This window comes from Leptonotus elevatus, chromosome 15, assembly GCF_054856555.1.
Source record: "Leptonotus elevatus isolate MCC_2025b chromosome 15, RoL_Lele_1.0, whole genome shotgun sequence".
In the NCBI taxonomy this organism is placed as follows: domain Eukaryota; kingdom Metazoa; phylum Chordata; class Actinopteri; order Syngnathiformes; family Syngnathidae; genus Leptonotus; species Leptonotus elevatus.
The window spans coordinates 1492059-1505759 of record NC_141253.1 but is presented as its reverse complement, the minus strand read 5'-3'; the positions used below and the strand labels follow the sequence as shown (position 1 = coordinate 1505759).

General features: G+C 42.2%; 2 protein-coding genes across 5 annotated transcripts in view; one reads left to right on the top strand and one right to left on the bottom strand.

Moving 5' to 3' along the window:
* The window catches only part of st6galnac4 (ST6 (alpha-N-acetyl-neuraminyl-2,3-beta-galactosyl-1,3)-N-acetylgalactosaminide alpha-2,6-sialyltransferase 4), a 2863-nt gene extending 1470 nt beyond the window's left edge, over positions 1–1393 (bottom strand). Inside the window, exons 1-3 of the mRNA XM_086095951.1 lie at positions 1264–1393; positions 1004–1165; positions 187–596 (exon numbers count right to left, since the gene is read on the bottom strand). Coding sequence (XP_085952077.1) covers positions 187–596; positions 1004–1165; positions 1264–1275 — 584 coding nt within the window. The 5' untranslated portion in view covers positions 1276–1393. The remainder of the gene's footprint in view (positions 1–186; positions 597–1003; positions 1166–1263) is intronic.
* The window catches only part of miga2 (mitoguardin 2), a 19827-nt gene extending 6126 nt beyond the window's left edge, over positions 1–13701 (top strand). Inside the window, exons 1-15 of one of the 4 annotated variants that reach the window (XM_086095935.1) lie at positions 1631–1671; positions 3126–3346; positions 4297–4507; positions 5525–5640; positions 5714–5837; positions 6954–7084; positions 7673–7790; positions 8799–8914; positions 8992–9104; positions 9180–9252; positions 9714–9800; positions 10398–10496; positions 10628–10762; positions 10835–11005; positions 12343–13701. In XM_086095935.1, coding sequence (XP_085952061.1) covers positions 3251–3346; positions 4297–4507; positions 5525–5640; positions 5714–5837; positions 6954–7084; positions 7673–7790; positions 8799–8914; positions 8992–9104; positions 9180–9252; positions 9714–9800; positions 10398–10496; positions 10628–10762; positions 10835–11005; positions 12343–12534 — 1782 coding nt within the window. In that variant the 5' untranslated portion in view covers positions 1631–1671; positions 3126–3250 and the 3' untranslated portion in view covers positions 12535–13701. Of the gene's footprint in view, positions 1–1630; positions 1672–1749; positions 1886–3125; positions 3347–4296; positions 4508–5524; positions 5641–5713; positions 5838–6953; positions 7085–7672; positions 7791–8798; positions 8915–8991; positions 9105–9179; positions 9253–9713; positions 9801–10397; positions 10497–10627; positions 10763–10834; positions 11006–12342 lie in introns of those variants that run through there. The other 3 variants (XM_086095936.1, XM_086095933.1, XM_086095934.1) reach the window with 3 other exon arrangements.

Below are 13701 nucleotides of genomic sequence, written 5' to 3'. Positions count from 1 at the left end.
TGTCTAAATGAAGCTCCTCAACTCACTTTTTAACACAGTTTACGACCACCTAGATGCCACAAGATGGCAGCAAAGCACTACTTTTGTCTCAATGAAACTCCTCAACTCACTCCAACACACAAAATGCCCGAAAATGGCGGCAAAGTAATTAATCATTTGATCGCTTTGGCATGAATCCGACTGTACCTATTTTTCCCAGTTTCATTCTGAAACACGTCGTCACAGAGCCGGACCCTCTCCGGAGTCATGGCGTAGAGTCTGGCGCCGGGATACTGGCCGGCGATCTTCCGCAGCGCGTTGAAGACGGCGCCCTTGCCGTCCGTCCTCATGTTCCTGTCGGGCCCCCAGAAGACGTACGCCGTGTTGGCCGCCTCACGGAAGTAGCGGCGCCGGTCCTTGAGCAGGCGCGGCACGCTGGTGTGCGAGACCACGCGCACGCTGGTCCGGCCGCCCACGTCGGCCTCGTAGCCCGCCGTAGGCGCGTCGTTCATGCGGATCACGCACGGGATTTGGTCGATGTCGGCGCCCAGGCCGGAGCCGCGCATCTGGCCCGAACTGGAGATCAGGGCGCACTGGTTAAAGTGCAGGTCCAGGAACTGAAAGCAAAAAAAATAACCAGAAGCTTAATTGTGAACCAGATAAAAAAAAAAATACTATGCCAAGGAACTACGTTAACTTGCCTTGAGGAGCTAATTTAAACAAAACAAAGTAGTCCTTTGCTGCCATTCTGTGGCATCTTGGTACCAGCGGAACTATTTTGGAGTGAGTTGATGAGTCGTCTAGATAAAAGTAGTGATTTGCTGCCCTCTATAGGCAATTACAAACGTTTATAGAGGCGCAAGCAGGGCTCCCGTCCTGCATCTGCTCTTTCATGGGAATACAATTAGGATGACAGAAAAGCTTTGTTGGAAAACGAGTTCATTGCGCACCGTTCGTAAGAAGGTACCGTACGTAAAGCTAGGACCCGGGTCCAGTACAGTGTAAAAGGTTTGAAAGGTGTCACCTGTTCCACCCTGTCGAGGCGGATCCTGACGTACCCCCAGAGGCCATCCCTGCGGGCTGCGGCGGGGGGCGGGGGTGCAGGGTCCCGCCGGCTCATCACATGTCCGAACCACAACAAGACCGGGAGGCTTAGGAGGCTGAGCACGCAAAGCCGCTGCAGCGTCTGTGCGTGCGTGCACGAACGAACACAGATACACACGTCGAATAAAGTTTCACAAACAATGCGACAAGCGTGATGCATTCAAAGTCACTCGTTTTTACCGTAGATTTCATGTCAGGGCATTTGGAGGCCCGGCACCGATGCGGGTGGCTCACAGGGACGCATCGTATCCTGAGTCGTCATTTGCAGGGATGCACTAGAGTTGAGCTTCCGGTCCAGCCAGGCGTTTCCGATAGCAAAATAAAAGCACACAAACAAAAGTAAGCCCGCCCCTAATGTCTATGTCTCTTTTGGTTTTGCTGGTTACCTGAAAAATGGCAATGCTGTATTTCCAGTGTTACGCTTTGAGTGGCGTGTGCAAAGACAGGAACGTCAAAAAGCACGTGTTAGTTCCAATACCTTTATTTAGAAAAATATTTACTTTATTTTAGTAACAACCCGGGGCCGCGTCTTACCTTCATTTGTTAATGGAATATTACTTCCGGTATGGTTCCACGAGCTTTTGCACCGTGAGTTAATAATGACACACCTGATTGGATTGCAAAAATACATAATTTAAGATTGCTTTATCCGATTTGTCAGTAGTGCGGAAGTCCCCTCCGTACCCTCGCCCAATTGGCTGTCAGTCGTGTCACTATCGCCACAACCCAAAATTGTCTGCTGGACGCTTTCACTGTGACTGTGATACGAGAATGCCCTTCCTTTGCTCCTCGGATGCCCACGGTATTCAGAAACGCATTTATAGCCAATATTACCAATCTGCTAAATGGATCCCGTGTTGCTTTTTGGCCGTGAAGCCTTAAAATGTCAGTGTTTAGCACCCGATGTGATGTTCGGTGACAGGAGACGTGAGCTAGGCTAGCCAATTTGCTAGCTAACGTCGCACTTGTCTGCTCGTTTTGAACGGTTTTGCTTTTCCTCCACATGTTCTCGGATGTAAAATAAACAGTGTGATGATGAGTATCAACGTGGTGGGTTTGCCTGGCTTCTACCACCTAGCTTTAGTTGTGTAACCTCTATTAGCAGCACCATTAACATTTTTAACGGTTCCTAATTAAAATGGATGCCAGACAAACGATGTTTTTATCTTTGTTTTTTGTCTTTGTTTTTTTTTGTCTGCCATTGCACATTATTTTACAGGAGAATCTAATGACTCATCAATCAAAAAAACAACACTGATCATCTCGTTTTAATGTGGTCACAAATGTACTTAATCAATGTCAAATCTGCACCTGTATATTTAAGTTGCTCGTTAAATTAATTGTCTTTATTACCATAAGCACGGCAATGACACTTTATGATCTTCTCTATTTTAGAGATGTTTTAGGAGAGACACTTTTGTCTCCAAAGCAATTCTGCTTTTTAATTTTTGTAGCTAATACTTTTTTAACACACCTTCAGATCTTCATCTTAACATACAATACATATCGTTGGCAGTTGGCACTTAATCCTACTCACTGAGTCATTTTATTGATATTGTGTATTTATATTGTCTATTTTTTATATTGCGTGTATATACATTTATACTTTTTTATTCTCTTTTCAATGTAATGCTGCTCACTTGCTTCAATTCCTCAATTGCACCGAGGGGATGAATGAAGTTACATCGAATTAAATTAAATTGAATTGAAGTGCTTGCCGCTGTCTTGTGGCATCTTTACGCAATTACAAACCATACGTTTTTTTTTTTAAAGCAATTCGCAGCAAAGCGTGAATCGCAAATATTGGGACTTAATGTATATAAACATCACTAGAAGATGTATTTTTAGTACCTATATAGTAATTACGGAATGAGTGAATGTTTCCAAACACAGCCAGTGTTTTTTCTTTCATTTTCTAAGTACCTGCTTTCTGTCCACCTTTCCCCCGCTTAACAGTTAATGCAAGCTTAATGACACCTCCCCTTGTGTTAATTCCCTGTCACAGGGTGGTGACTTTGTGTTGGTATGTTTTTGCGTTGCAGGGTAACACGACGGATGACGGGACAGTAAAGGCCAAATCCCCCCGAGCTTGGCTCACCCCGGTGCTTCAGGTGAATGCTTTTTTGGCATTTCTTCAGAGAGCGGTTGCCACTCGTCTCACCTGGAGATGTCCGTGAGAAGGATGGAGGGCATGTCCATCGCACAAGCGTTGGCCATGACGGTCGCGGAGCTACCCGTCTTCCTCTATTCCACGTTTGGCCAGGTAAAGAGCGCTACAGCACTGGTTGCTGCCAAAACCTTTTACAGAATTTTTTTTTCTATTATAGTAAATATGCGGGTGTGTAGAAGCTCTTTGACCTAAATGATGTTTTTAAAAGTATGTACGGGTTAACAATCAAATAGAAATTCAATGTATATGGATATTTCTGGTGTACTGTATATGAGGAAGTCATATTTAATTTAAAATGATTATTTTTTGTTACCAAATTAATAAAAAGCACCAAATGTGCTGGCTAAAAATAAATATATTTTCTTGTTTTCCCGAAAACATTTCAAAATAACAAAATGTCTAAAATGGTGAAATTGTTAGCCTAATAGAATAACGGCACAAGTCATTTCCAACATAAAACTTAAAATCAATTAAACATAGCAATTTGCTCGCAAATTTTATTTATATTTTTTTCAGTTTTTTTTTTTAATGACTTATGCTATTAGGTTAACAGAATGTCAAAATAGAAAGAGTCTGCATTAAAGCGCTTTGAATCTCAGTAGGAATCATTTTGTAAAACATGTATTTTCCCTTAACTAATAAATGTTATGTAAAATCATTTTTAGCACTCCGCAGCGGATCCTTTACCAGCCTTGGTTGGTGCTGCTGTTTTGGGTTAACAACCAGTTAGTAGTTGCCACCGGTGCTAACTGATGTTGAGAAGGTCATCTCCACCAATTAGAATTTACATTCTCATTCACTGACACCCACGTCACTCACCATGCCAGGCGCTGACATTTACAGCATATACGTTCATTGTAGAACGTGAGCATGGCAAACCCAAGTGGATCAAAAAGTATCTGCGCCACACATGCAGGTTACTATGTTTAATAATGCAAAATACATTTGTATCCAACTAATCAATGGAATAATTAGTAGAACACTCCGTTCCAAAAATATTTGCTAGCCTGCAGCCCTGCTAATATCTGCTGAATTCTTCTCAGTCCATCTTCTCGCAGCTGAGGCTGAGCCCGAGCTTGAAGAAGGTGCTGTTCGCCACGGCGCTGGGCAGTGTGGCGTTGGCGCTCACCGCCCACCAGCTGAAGCGGCGCGGCAGGAAGAGGAAGCAGGCCATTCAGAACAAGGAGGACCAGGTACCGCTGGGCGTGCCCGAAGCGCTGCTCAGAACGGGGAGGCCGTCGTCGTTGAAGAGAGGTACTTGCTTGGCGTACCTCTCACAATGACATCACACAAACTTCCGGCTGGCTAAATTTAGATTGCACTAATAAACATATACCCATCTGGGGTTTGTTTCAACCCCCAAAATATTGTTATGACATCATGGTGAGCAGGGATGTAACGATAATGGCAATATCGTGATTCGTCATGTCACAATATTAAAAGCAGCACATCTGTTAAAAAAAAGTCAGGTTGAATTCCATTTGTGCAGTTCTAGCACCACCTGGTGGCTATTTTTTTTAGTGCAGTTTAATTTTCGCAAGGCATGTTTTGGCCCTTCTTTGTTTAAAATCCACGCTAAAGGTCAGATGAAGGGGAGGAATTCAATGAATTAGCAAATAAGTGTCGCAATATTAATGTAGCACTAAGGAACTTTTCAACCTTAATAAAATATGTTCATAACTCTTCCGATGAAACATGGACTTCACACGAGTTGAATGGTACCTTTGCCGTGGCTTGAGGAGGTCTGTATCATTTTTACTGGCACTAAACAACTTTGAGGAGGATGGTAGGAACACTGCCACACAAGAAACTACAAATGTGCTGACTGCTTGATGGCAGACGTCATCCCCCCTCATTCCTCATTCGGTCAGTCAATTTGACTGGCGTGAGCTAAAAAGTGACGCAGCACGCTTGTCCTTATGGGAAATGTGGTCTTCCTTCAGTCATAGCATTACCGCTTTTGTGCATATGGTGCCGCCATAATTAACATAAACTGAAAGTTGCTTTAAGTGTTATTAGAGATTGCAGGTTGTTTATGTGCGTTGCTGTTATGTACAAAAGCACAATATTGTGTGTGTTTTTTAAAAGTATGAGCTAATTTATTAATTTTTTTTACAATATCGTGACCTTTTTTAATACCGTCATCTTCCCCACAATATAGTGATAATGATCGTATCGTGAGGTTCATATGGTGATAATATCCTATCGTGATGTTTGGATATCGTTACATCCCGAATGGTGAATTGAGCCGATGCCTTATTCTGTGCGCAGTTCCGCTGATGGGCCGCCAGGTGATGAGCCCCAGCACTCGCAGCAACGACACGCTGAGCGGCATCTCCTCCCTGGCGCCCAGTAAACACTCGAGCTCCTCCCACAGCCTGGCATCAGTAAGTTATTTATGCATGATTGTGTTTTCTCTCTGTGCGCCGTCTTAATTGGTATGTCCCCCCCCGCCCACAGGTGCGAGCCACCACCTCGCCCAATCAGTCCGTCAACCCGCCGACGCCCTGGGAGGCTGAGGAGGCTGCGGCGGGGGAGCCGGCCGCCATCGAGGACGCCAATGCGGAGAATCTCTATTTGATGGGTAACAATCATCCTTACCATTCATAATTAAAACGAAATGGTCCAAGAATGAAATCTCTTATTTGTTTTCAGTCATTCAGGACGATTACGATTTTAATTGATATTAATCTAATAAACCCAACAAACATTTCTTCATAGGTTCCCTTTATTAAAAAATTATTCTTGTGAAAATGTTCAGACAACAATAATGTATACTGATTACAAATCCGTTTCACGATTTAGCAAATCTTCAACAATTAGATTTTTTTTAAATGACGATGTATTGAATTAATTTGATTTATTGCCCAGCCCTATTATGTAAAATATGTATAATCATTTTCAGAGAAGCAGCTAGCAAAATACTTACGTGGTTGTTTTTTTAGGGCTGGGTATCGATTAAAATGTCCTCAATCGATTCGATTTCGATTCACAAGACTTCAGTTCGATTCGATTTCTATTTCCCCTGATTCACTTCAGTTCAATCCGATATCGATTAGCTATGGAACAACATAAATTATTCTTAAATGTCAAGGACATGATAAAAACGACACAAATATTAAGTTCCAAAGGCAATTTTGCAGAGGCAGTAAGTTAACTGGTCAAAGGATTTTGTTTATTAATGAAAGTAACACGTGTTATAAATCAGTTAAGTGTTACACAAACATTGACATCAGCAAGGATGAGATGAAAATATTTTCATAATTTTAATTTAAAAATTGTAAATATGAACTTGAAATATTCAGAATTGTCTTAAAGTGCAATAAGTCAGGTCTTTCATAAATTTAAGAAAATACTTTTAAATTCACGTGAACAGTAAATTTTAAGAAAACAGTTAGAAAAAAATTGGCCTTTAAAATTAAATTTTCTTCTGAATTTATGGGGGAAAATGGAATATTCAAATAATCGATTCATGGTTTTATGAATGAATATTGAGCTCGAAAAGGAAAATCGATTCGATATTGATTATTCCCCAAAAATGTTTAACCCAGCACTGTTGTTATCTTTCGCATTTAATGTGTAGGCAAGCACTCCAGACACGGCCGGCTATTTTTATAAAAGGCCTTAAAAAATACACATTTTCCATGATATGTCCTCTTTAAGAGTGACAAAGCAAGGCTGTTGTGTGCGCTGTCGTCAGGCATGGAGCTGTTCGAGGAGGCCCTCCAAAAATGGGAGCAGGCGCTGCATGCACGCCACGGCCGCAGAAGCGTGAGCGCCAGCAACAGCAGCCTGGCGCCGCAGGGGGCGGCATGCGGGGACGCTCCCACCGTAAGTGACTCCGGTTGCGTGAAGCTCCGTTGATTAAAGGCTCTTCTAACAAAAGGGTCGGCTAGCTTAATGCTAACGTACCATGCAAAATGCCATCGATGAGCTAAAGGATACGATTACGGTAACTATAAACCTTCAAACAGCTGATGATTGTCTACCTCTCCCCATATGCTGCTGGACCAATGGCTAGTTTGCTACCATGACGATAGGGGGCGGAGCCCAGAGTGCGATTTCAAGTGAACTCTACGCAGCTCTGCTTACCTTTTGGTTTTGACATAACAGCGGCGTTTCTGCGTGCTAGTGTTTTATGTGATGTTGTCTGGCTGTCACTTGGAAGTGACTCTGGATCTTTGCACTTTGTCTAACTGATAATGCCATGGGGGGGAAAACCAGTGGGGGTAATTATGATATTCTGTAAATTAGCCCTCCTGCTATGTAGCAGAGGGATGGAAGTGCAGAAGCAGCTCATGAAAGATTGACTTGGTTCTTGCATTTGACACCTATTTGTAGTAAAGCCATTCAAAAGTCAAATTTCCATCATTTGTTCCCATACTGCCGTGTATTTCAAAAGGTTTTCCCTCCTTCCAGATGGAAGCTCACAACAAAGTGTTTGCCGACAAGCTGGAGACGCTGCTGCACCGGGCGTACCACCTGCAGGAGGATTTTGGGGGCAGCATCCCCACAGACAGCGTGCTGGCTGACTTTGGTAGGACACCACAATAAATACAACTTCAAAGTAAAAGTGTGCTATGGCTATTTGCATTGCTGTCGATGTATTACTTGATTTGGTCAATTTTATTTTGAAGGTTACGTTGCGTATGTTTCAGCTTCCTTGACATGTCAGAATGGTGTCCATTGTGATTGCGCACTGTTGTTGTTGTTTTTTTCCCCACCACCAACCAATCCGCGGATCGTGGGCGATCCGAACCGTGAGCCCTGATTCGAACCGACCACGGATCAATGATGATCCGTTACACCACTAGTTAATATTGATCCATCTGACACGTCATTTTAAGTACATTGGGTGGTCTTCATGTGTAAACAAAAAAAACAAAAACACACAAAAAAATATATATATAAATTATTATTATGCATTCATTTTGAAGTAATTTAAAGTTTCTTTAACACCACAAATTTTTTAATGCAACGCAGCGTCAAAATTTAGCAGTAATACATTTAATAATAATGCATATATTTGTGGATTCTGGGGTAAAGTTGTATTTTACGATTGTAAAAATGTTATTTCATGTTAAAGATTAGATAGCCCTTAATATGAAAAGAAAAATGCACTGAGCTGGCAGAAAAACTACCCAATTAACACAAATCAGTGATCACATGATTTTTTTTTTTTTTTTTTTTTTACAATACAGCACATCTTTTTAATTTTAACTCTTAATTATGATGAAATTACTGTATCAATGACTAAAAGATGCAGCCATATTTCTATTAGTTTTTTTTTTTTTACACATTTATATTAACAAGAGTATACAAAATATTTTATTGTACATTTAGAACAGATATAAAATTTGCGATTAATCACTATTGAAGCCATGCGATAAATTACGATGAAAAGTTTGAATCGCCTGACACCCCTAAAATGTATTTATGTCTTTTTTGATGAGCATTTAGCTCATGATATCGGCCTAATAAAAACTTGGTAGTGTTTGATGTGTAATCCATAAACGTACTGTGGTATCCCCCCGTCCCTCGTTAGAGAGCGAGGGCACACTTATCCTACCCCCGCTGGAGAGTTTCCGCCTGCTACCGGACGACGACGACGACGACGCTGCCACAGTGTCGTCCGACGTCTCCTTCTTCTCCGCCGTCGAGGTCACCTGCGTTCATTTGGACATAACCACCATCATGACCCCATTGTGATAATATAGTTGTAATTTTTGGGGCTGCAGATGTTTGATGCCATTTCGCTACAAGACCCCTACCAGCTCCTGAAACCCGCCGCTCTCTATGAGGAAGCCTTAGCTCGCGTCAGGGAGGACCGAGTGGCCTACAGGTCGCTCAGGTAGAAAATGACGCCGTTCGTTGACGCCGATGACATTCTCTAGTTATTTATTTATTTATTGAAATTTCTCGCCAGGACTGAACTACTTGAATGTTACGGTGACCAAGACTTCCTGGCCAAGCTGCACTGCGTGAGGCAAGCATTCCAGGTGGGTTTTACACCGTCCCAACTGCCATACACGCATAGAAAGGATGCAAAGAGAAGGTGATTAAATAAAAAAAATAAAAAATCGGACTGCTAATGAATGTAAATGAATACATGTGATCAAGGGATAATAAAACGTAAGTACAAAGAGAAGGTAAACTTATGACAAGCTGAACTACTCATGAAGACAAAGGGAAGGAAAATGGCTGTAAGGTGAAACTACTCATGAGCACAAGTCGAAATTCTCATCTTTTCTGTGTACAAAAAAAGTTCAAGAATAAGAAAATAGCTTTTGTAGTTAATTCTGTAGTCAAACAGTTGTGACTTGATGATTTTTGCCAATATAATGAAATGGGTTGGATTCCAAATCCTCACACATTTCTACCAAAGTAAAATATGCAGCATTATTAGTTTTGGATAAATACAGTTTTTTTTGTTTGTTTTTGGATCCCACTTGTCATTTAGGTGCTATTGCTGGACGAGACGCACCGCACATTCTTCATGGAGACGGGCAAGCAAATGATTGCCGGCTTAATGGTGAAAGCAAACAAGGTGAAGCGCTCTCCTCAGAGTACGCTAGATATTCCCCGCCCATTGATTGGGATGCGAGTCTCCGGTTCCTTTTACAGATGTTTATTGCACAGCAAAAAAAACGTAGGACGAAAATTTCACACCTACAAAAAGACAAACCTATTGCATTTACTACAAACATAGCATTGCTAAAACTCTTAAGCTAACGATTAATGCTTGTCTATAGCTGCGTAATATTTCCGAGCTGCTGTAAGCCCGCAACGTCCGGTTTGACATGTCAAAATAAAAGCATCGTATTTCAAAAGGGAATAAAGATGGCGGCAATTACACTAGAGTTGTCAAAATTAGTAGAGTAATCGACAAGCAATCCCTTATCAAATTAATGGACAACTATTTTAATAATTATGTTTAAAACCTTCAAACAACTGCTACTTAGCACACGGAGCAGCAATACATACAAACAGCTGACGACAATATGATCTTTCTGCTTTGTGGGAACATTCAGGCTTGTCTGTTTCCTGTAAACAAATAAAATTAAAGAAATAAAAGATTGCTTAAAAATGAAAAAGGTCTTCTTTCTTCCTTGCGCTCAATAATAATTTTTCCTGTCATGTTCAGAGTCCGAAAGCGTTCCTGGAGAGCTACGAGGACATGCTGCTCTACACGCAGCGAGAGGAGACGTGGGCCGTCACCAAGATGGAGCTGCAGGGTCGCGGGGTGAGCTGCTTGAGCGTCTTGTGGGCGTGGCATTGCATTTCTCTCACGCCAGTCGGATGCGTGTGCGTTATATGAGAGCCGGCAGGCTCCAGGCTGAGGATGGCCGCGGTAATGCTGAGCACATTTTGCAGGTGGTGTGCATGAGCTTCTTCGACGTCGTGCTGGACTTCATCCTGATGGACGCCTTTGAAGACCTGGAGAACCCGCCCTCGTCCGTGGTGGCCGTGCTGCGGAACCGATGGCTCTCGGACAGCTTTAAAGAGACGGTGAGTTTTGTGACACGCGCGCGCGCATGCACGCGCGATTTCTCATCGTGGCGTGCTGCGTTTGTGCTGCAGGCCCTGGCCACGGCTTGCTGGTCGGTGTTGAAGGCGAAAAGGCGTCTTCTCATGGTTCCCGACGGCTTCATCGCACACTTCTACGCCATATCGGAGCATGTGAGCCCCGTTTTAGCCTTTGGCTTTTTGGGCCCCAGGCAGCACTTGAGTGAAGTGTGTACTATTTTCAAGGTGAGGACTTCATTCTATACACACGCGGCAAAGCTCTTCTTCCTCGTTCCACTTGCTCCATTCATGCAACTCACAAATCACACTCGGACTGCTTGTGACGGACGCTCGCAATTTACACCAGTCCAGCAACAATCCACGTAACATAAATGCAAATTTGCGCCAATGCAGTTTTCCTCTCGCTATTTCACTTCATGATTCACCTTTCGCGGCCTCACTGTTTCGCAAATTCTCATTTGTGACCATAACTTTATGTATTGCAGGTTTACTTCGCTAATCATGCAACTTTCAGTTGTGCTTGAAACTTTACATGATGTAAACTTATGAGCACAACTGTGAATGTACAAAAGCTAAACATGGTTTAATGACACTAAAATGCTATGAATCGTCACCAAAATTTGCATGCACCAAAATGACATTTTTGGGCCGAAACCGAAAACTAAAAATTAGAAAACGTTTGGCTGAAAACCGAAACGCCGGAAAAAAATAGGCCTTTTTTTGTGTTAATTATCATTGCATTTATTTAATTAATTTAAATTATAATATTATTATAAAATATTTAGGCCTATTTTAGCAATGGCATTTTAACAAAGCACAATACAAATTGAGACATGTTGGCAAATGGTACATTAAACACCAAACGCGGGGTGAGCAACTGAGCATTTTCTGGCGGTGCGATTGCACTTTATAGTCAATGAACAGTACTCAAGCCTGTTTCTCGCCATATAGTGTTATAAGTTTATATGTAAACTTTACTCTCAATAACAAAAGAATGAATGATATAAACGTACAGTACAATAGTACGTCACTCAAATGCACACACATGAATGACAATACAAATAGCTGTGCATTATATGAAAACAATGCAAATGTCTACACTTAACTGCAACATCACTGCCGTTAGCAATGCAAGCAAACAATCAAATGCCCATACGAAATAAAAAAAACACTACACGAATGCATGTCTCACATTAAGGGAAAAAAGCAAAGTAGGAAGTCGTGAGAACTGGAGCCGTAGCCTAGTACGTAAGCTAGCGTGCGGTTTGCGCACTGTCCACTATTAACTGGAGATCCTGAACACAGCCAGAGTTAACGGAAAAGCAATTATGCAAAAACGCCTGTAGAGGGAGCCAAAGCACCACAAACAAGGCAGCTCCAACAGATCATGACATTCACACTCCGAATATTGACGGATTGCCGATTATATTGACGGATGAAAAAACCCTTCCGACAATGCTTAGTTAAAAAAAATTCAAAGTTTAGTATTTTTCTGACAGATTTTTGGTGAAATATGGACTTAGTTAAAAGTGTCTCTCTTTTCTGCCATCGTCCGTCCACAGCAACAAATCGTGCAGTACCTCAAGGACATGTTCGACCATGACAAGGTGCGCTTCACGTCGGCGCAGTGCCTGGCCGAGGACATCCTGAAACTCTCGCACCGCCGCAGCGAGATCCTGCTGGGCTACCTGGGCATTGAGAGCCTTCAGGAGCTCAACGGGGGCCCGCCCGGCGACATGCAGGCGCACCACTAAACTGCGGTCGTTGGAATGCGGGGTCATTCTCATCCCACCTACTTCCTCTTCATGTTATCAGCTACTATCAAGAAGTCCGTCACCGAATGAAGGACGCGTTCGACGCTGGACCGGCAGCTGCTTAAACGTCACCTATAGCTACGTATTTTTGCTAATTTCCAAAGACAACATTTTGCCCTTAAATTCTACTTGAATCTTGTTGAACTGCAGCAAATGATTCCAGTCTGAATTATGAGAATGTGAATGGCAACGTACTGTATGTTCCTCTGCTGAAGGCCACTGGCCGTCATGTCCCAATTAAAGTTCAAAGCTGGGGTGGCCGCGTGGGGCCCCCGAGAGGTTTTGATTGAGGGCCCGCAAAATGCTATCAAAATAAAAAACAAAAAAACCTCAGACAATTCCATACGCTACTCACAAAAACTTGGGGACATTTGAGGCAAGTTTGAGGAAGAACCTGAAATTGTAGCTTGATGTTGAATTTGTGAGGGAAAACGGATGTCAGTTGCCGTGGCGGAGTTAACATCAGTAAAACTTCAATCGGCGTGGGCTTTTAGCTCAGCGGTCAGTGTGCGTGACCTCCAGCAACCAACATGGTGGCTGCGGGTTTGATTCCCAAGTGGCGTGGCTTGGACGGTGCAGGATTGCTACCGTTACTTATCTTTAACTTCAATCATGCTATATGTTCATGTCATGTTTAACCATTGTACATAAGAGACACTATCTTTCTCACAAAACTATATGAAGATGGTATTATGGTTTTGTGTTTTGTCTGCTTTCCCTTTAATTTAAAGCGCTTGTCGGCATGTTCAATCCAATCCCTCCTGGTCTGATCCATGTTCAACAGTTTAATAATGCATCATAAGGGGCAAAGTTACAAACAAAAAAAAGTTACTTAGGCCTATGCTGTATTTAATTTTCTGTGTCTTGTATGTGCATATAATCTATATCTCATTACATCTTGTCCTATGGTGATTTAGAAAATTGACAAAACACTGAATAGAAAAAAGTATTGTGTGCTCGCCATGCCTTGTTTTTGTTTTTATTTTGTATTATTATTTTCTATGCCAATGCCTGTAAACAAAAAAAGACGTGTAAATGGATGTTGATCCTCTGTATTAAATGTTATTTTGGTTAATACTATTCTGATTAACTAAATATACAAACCTA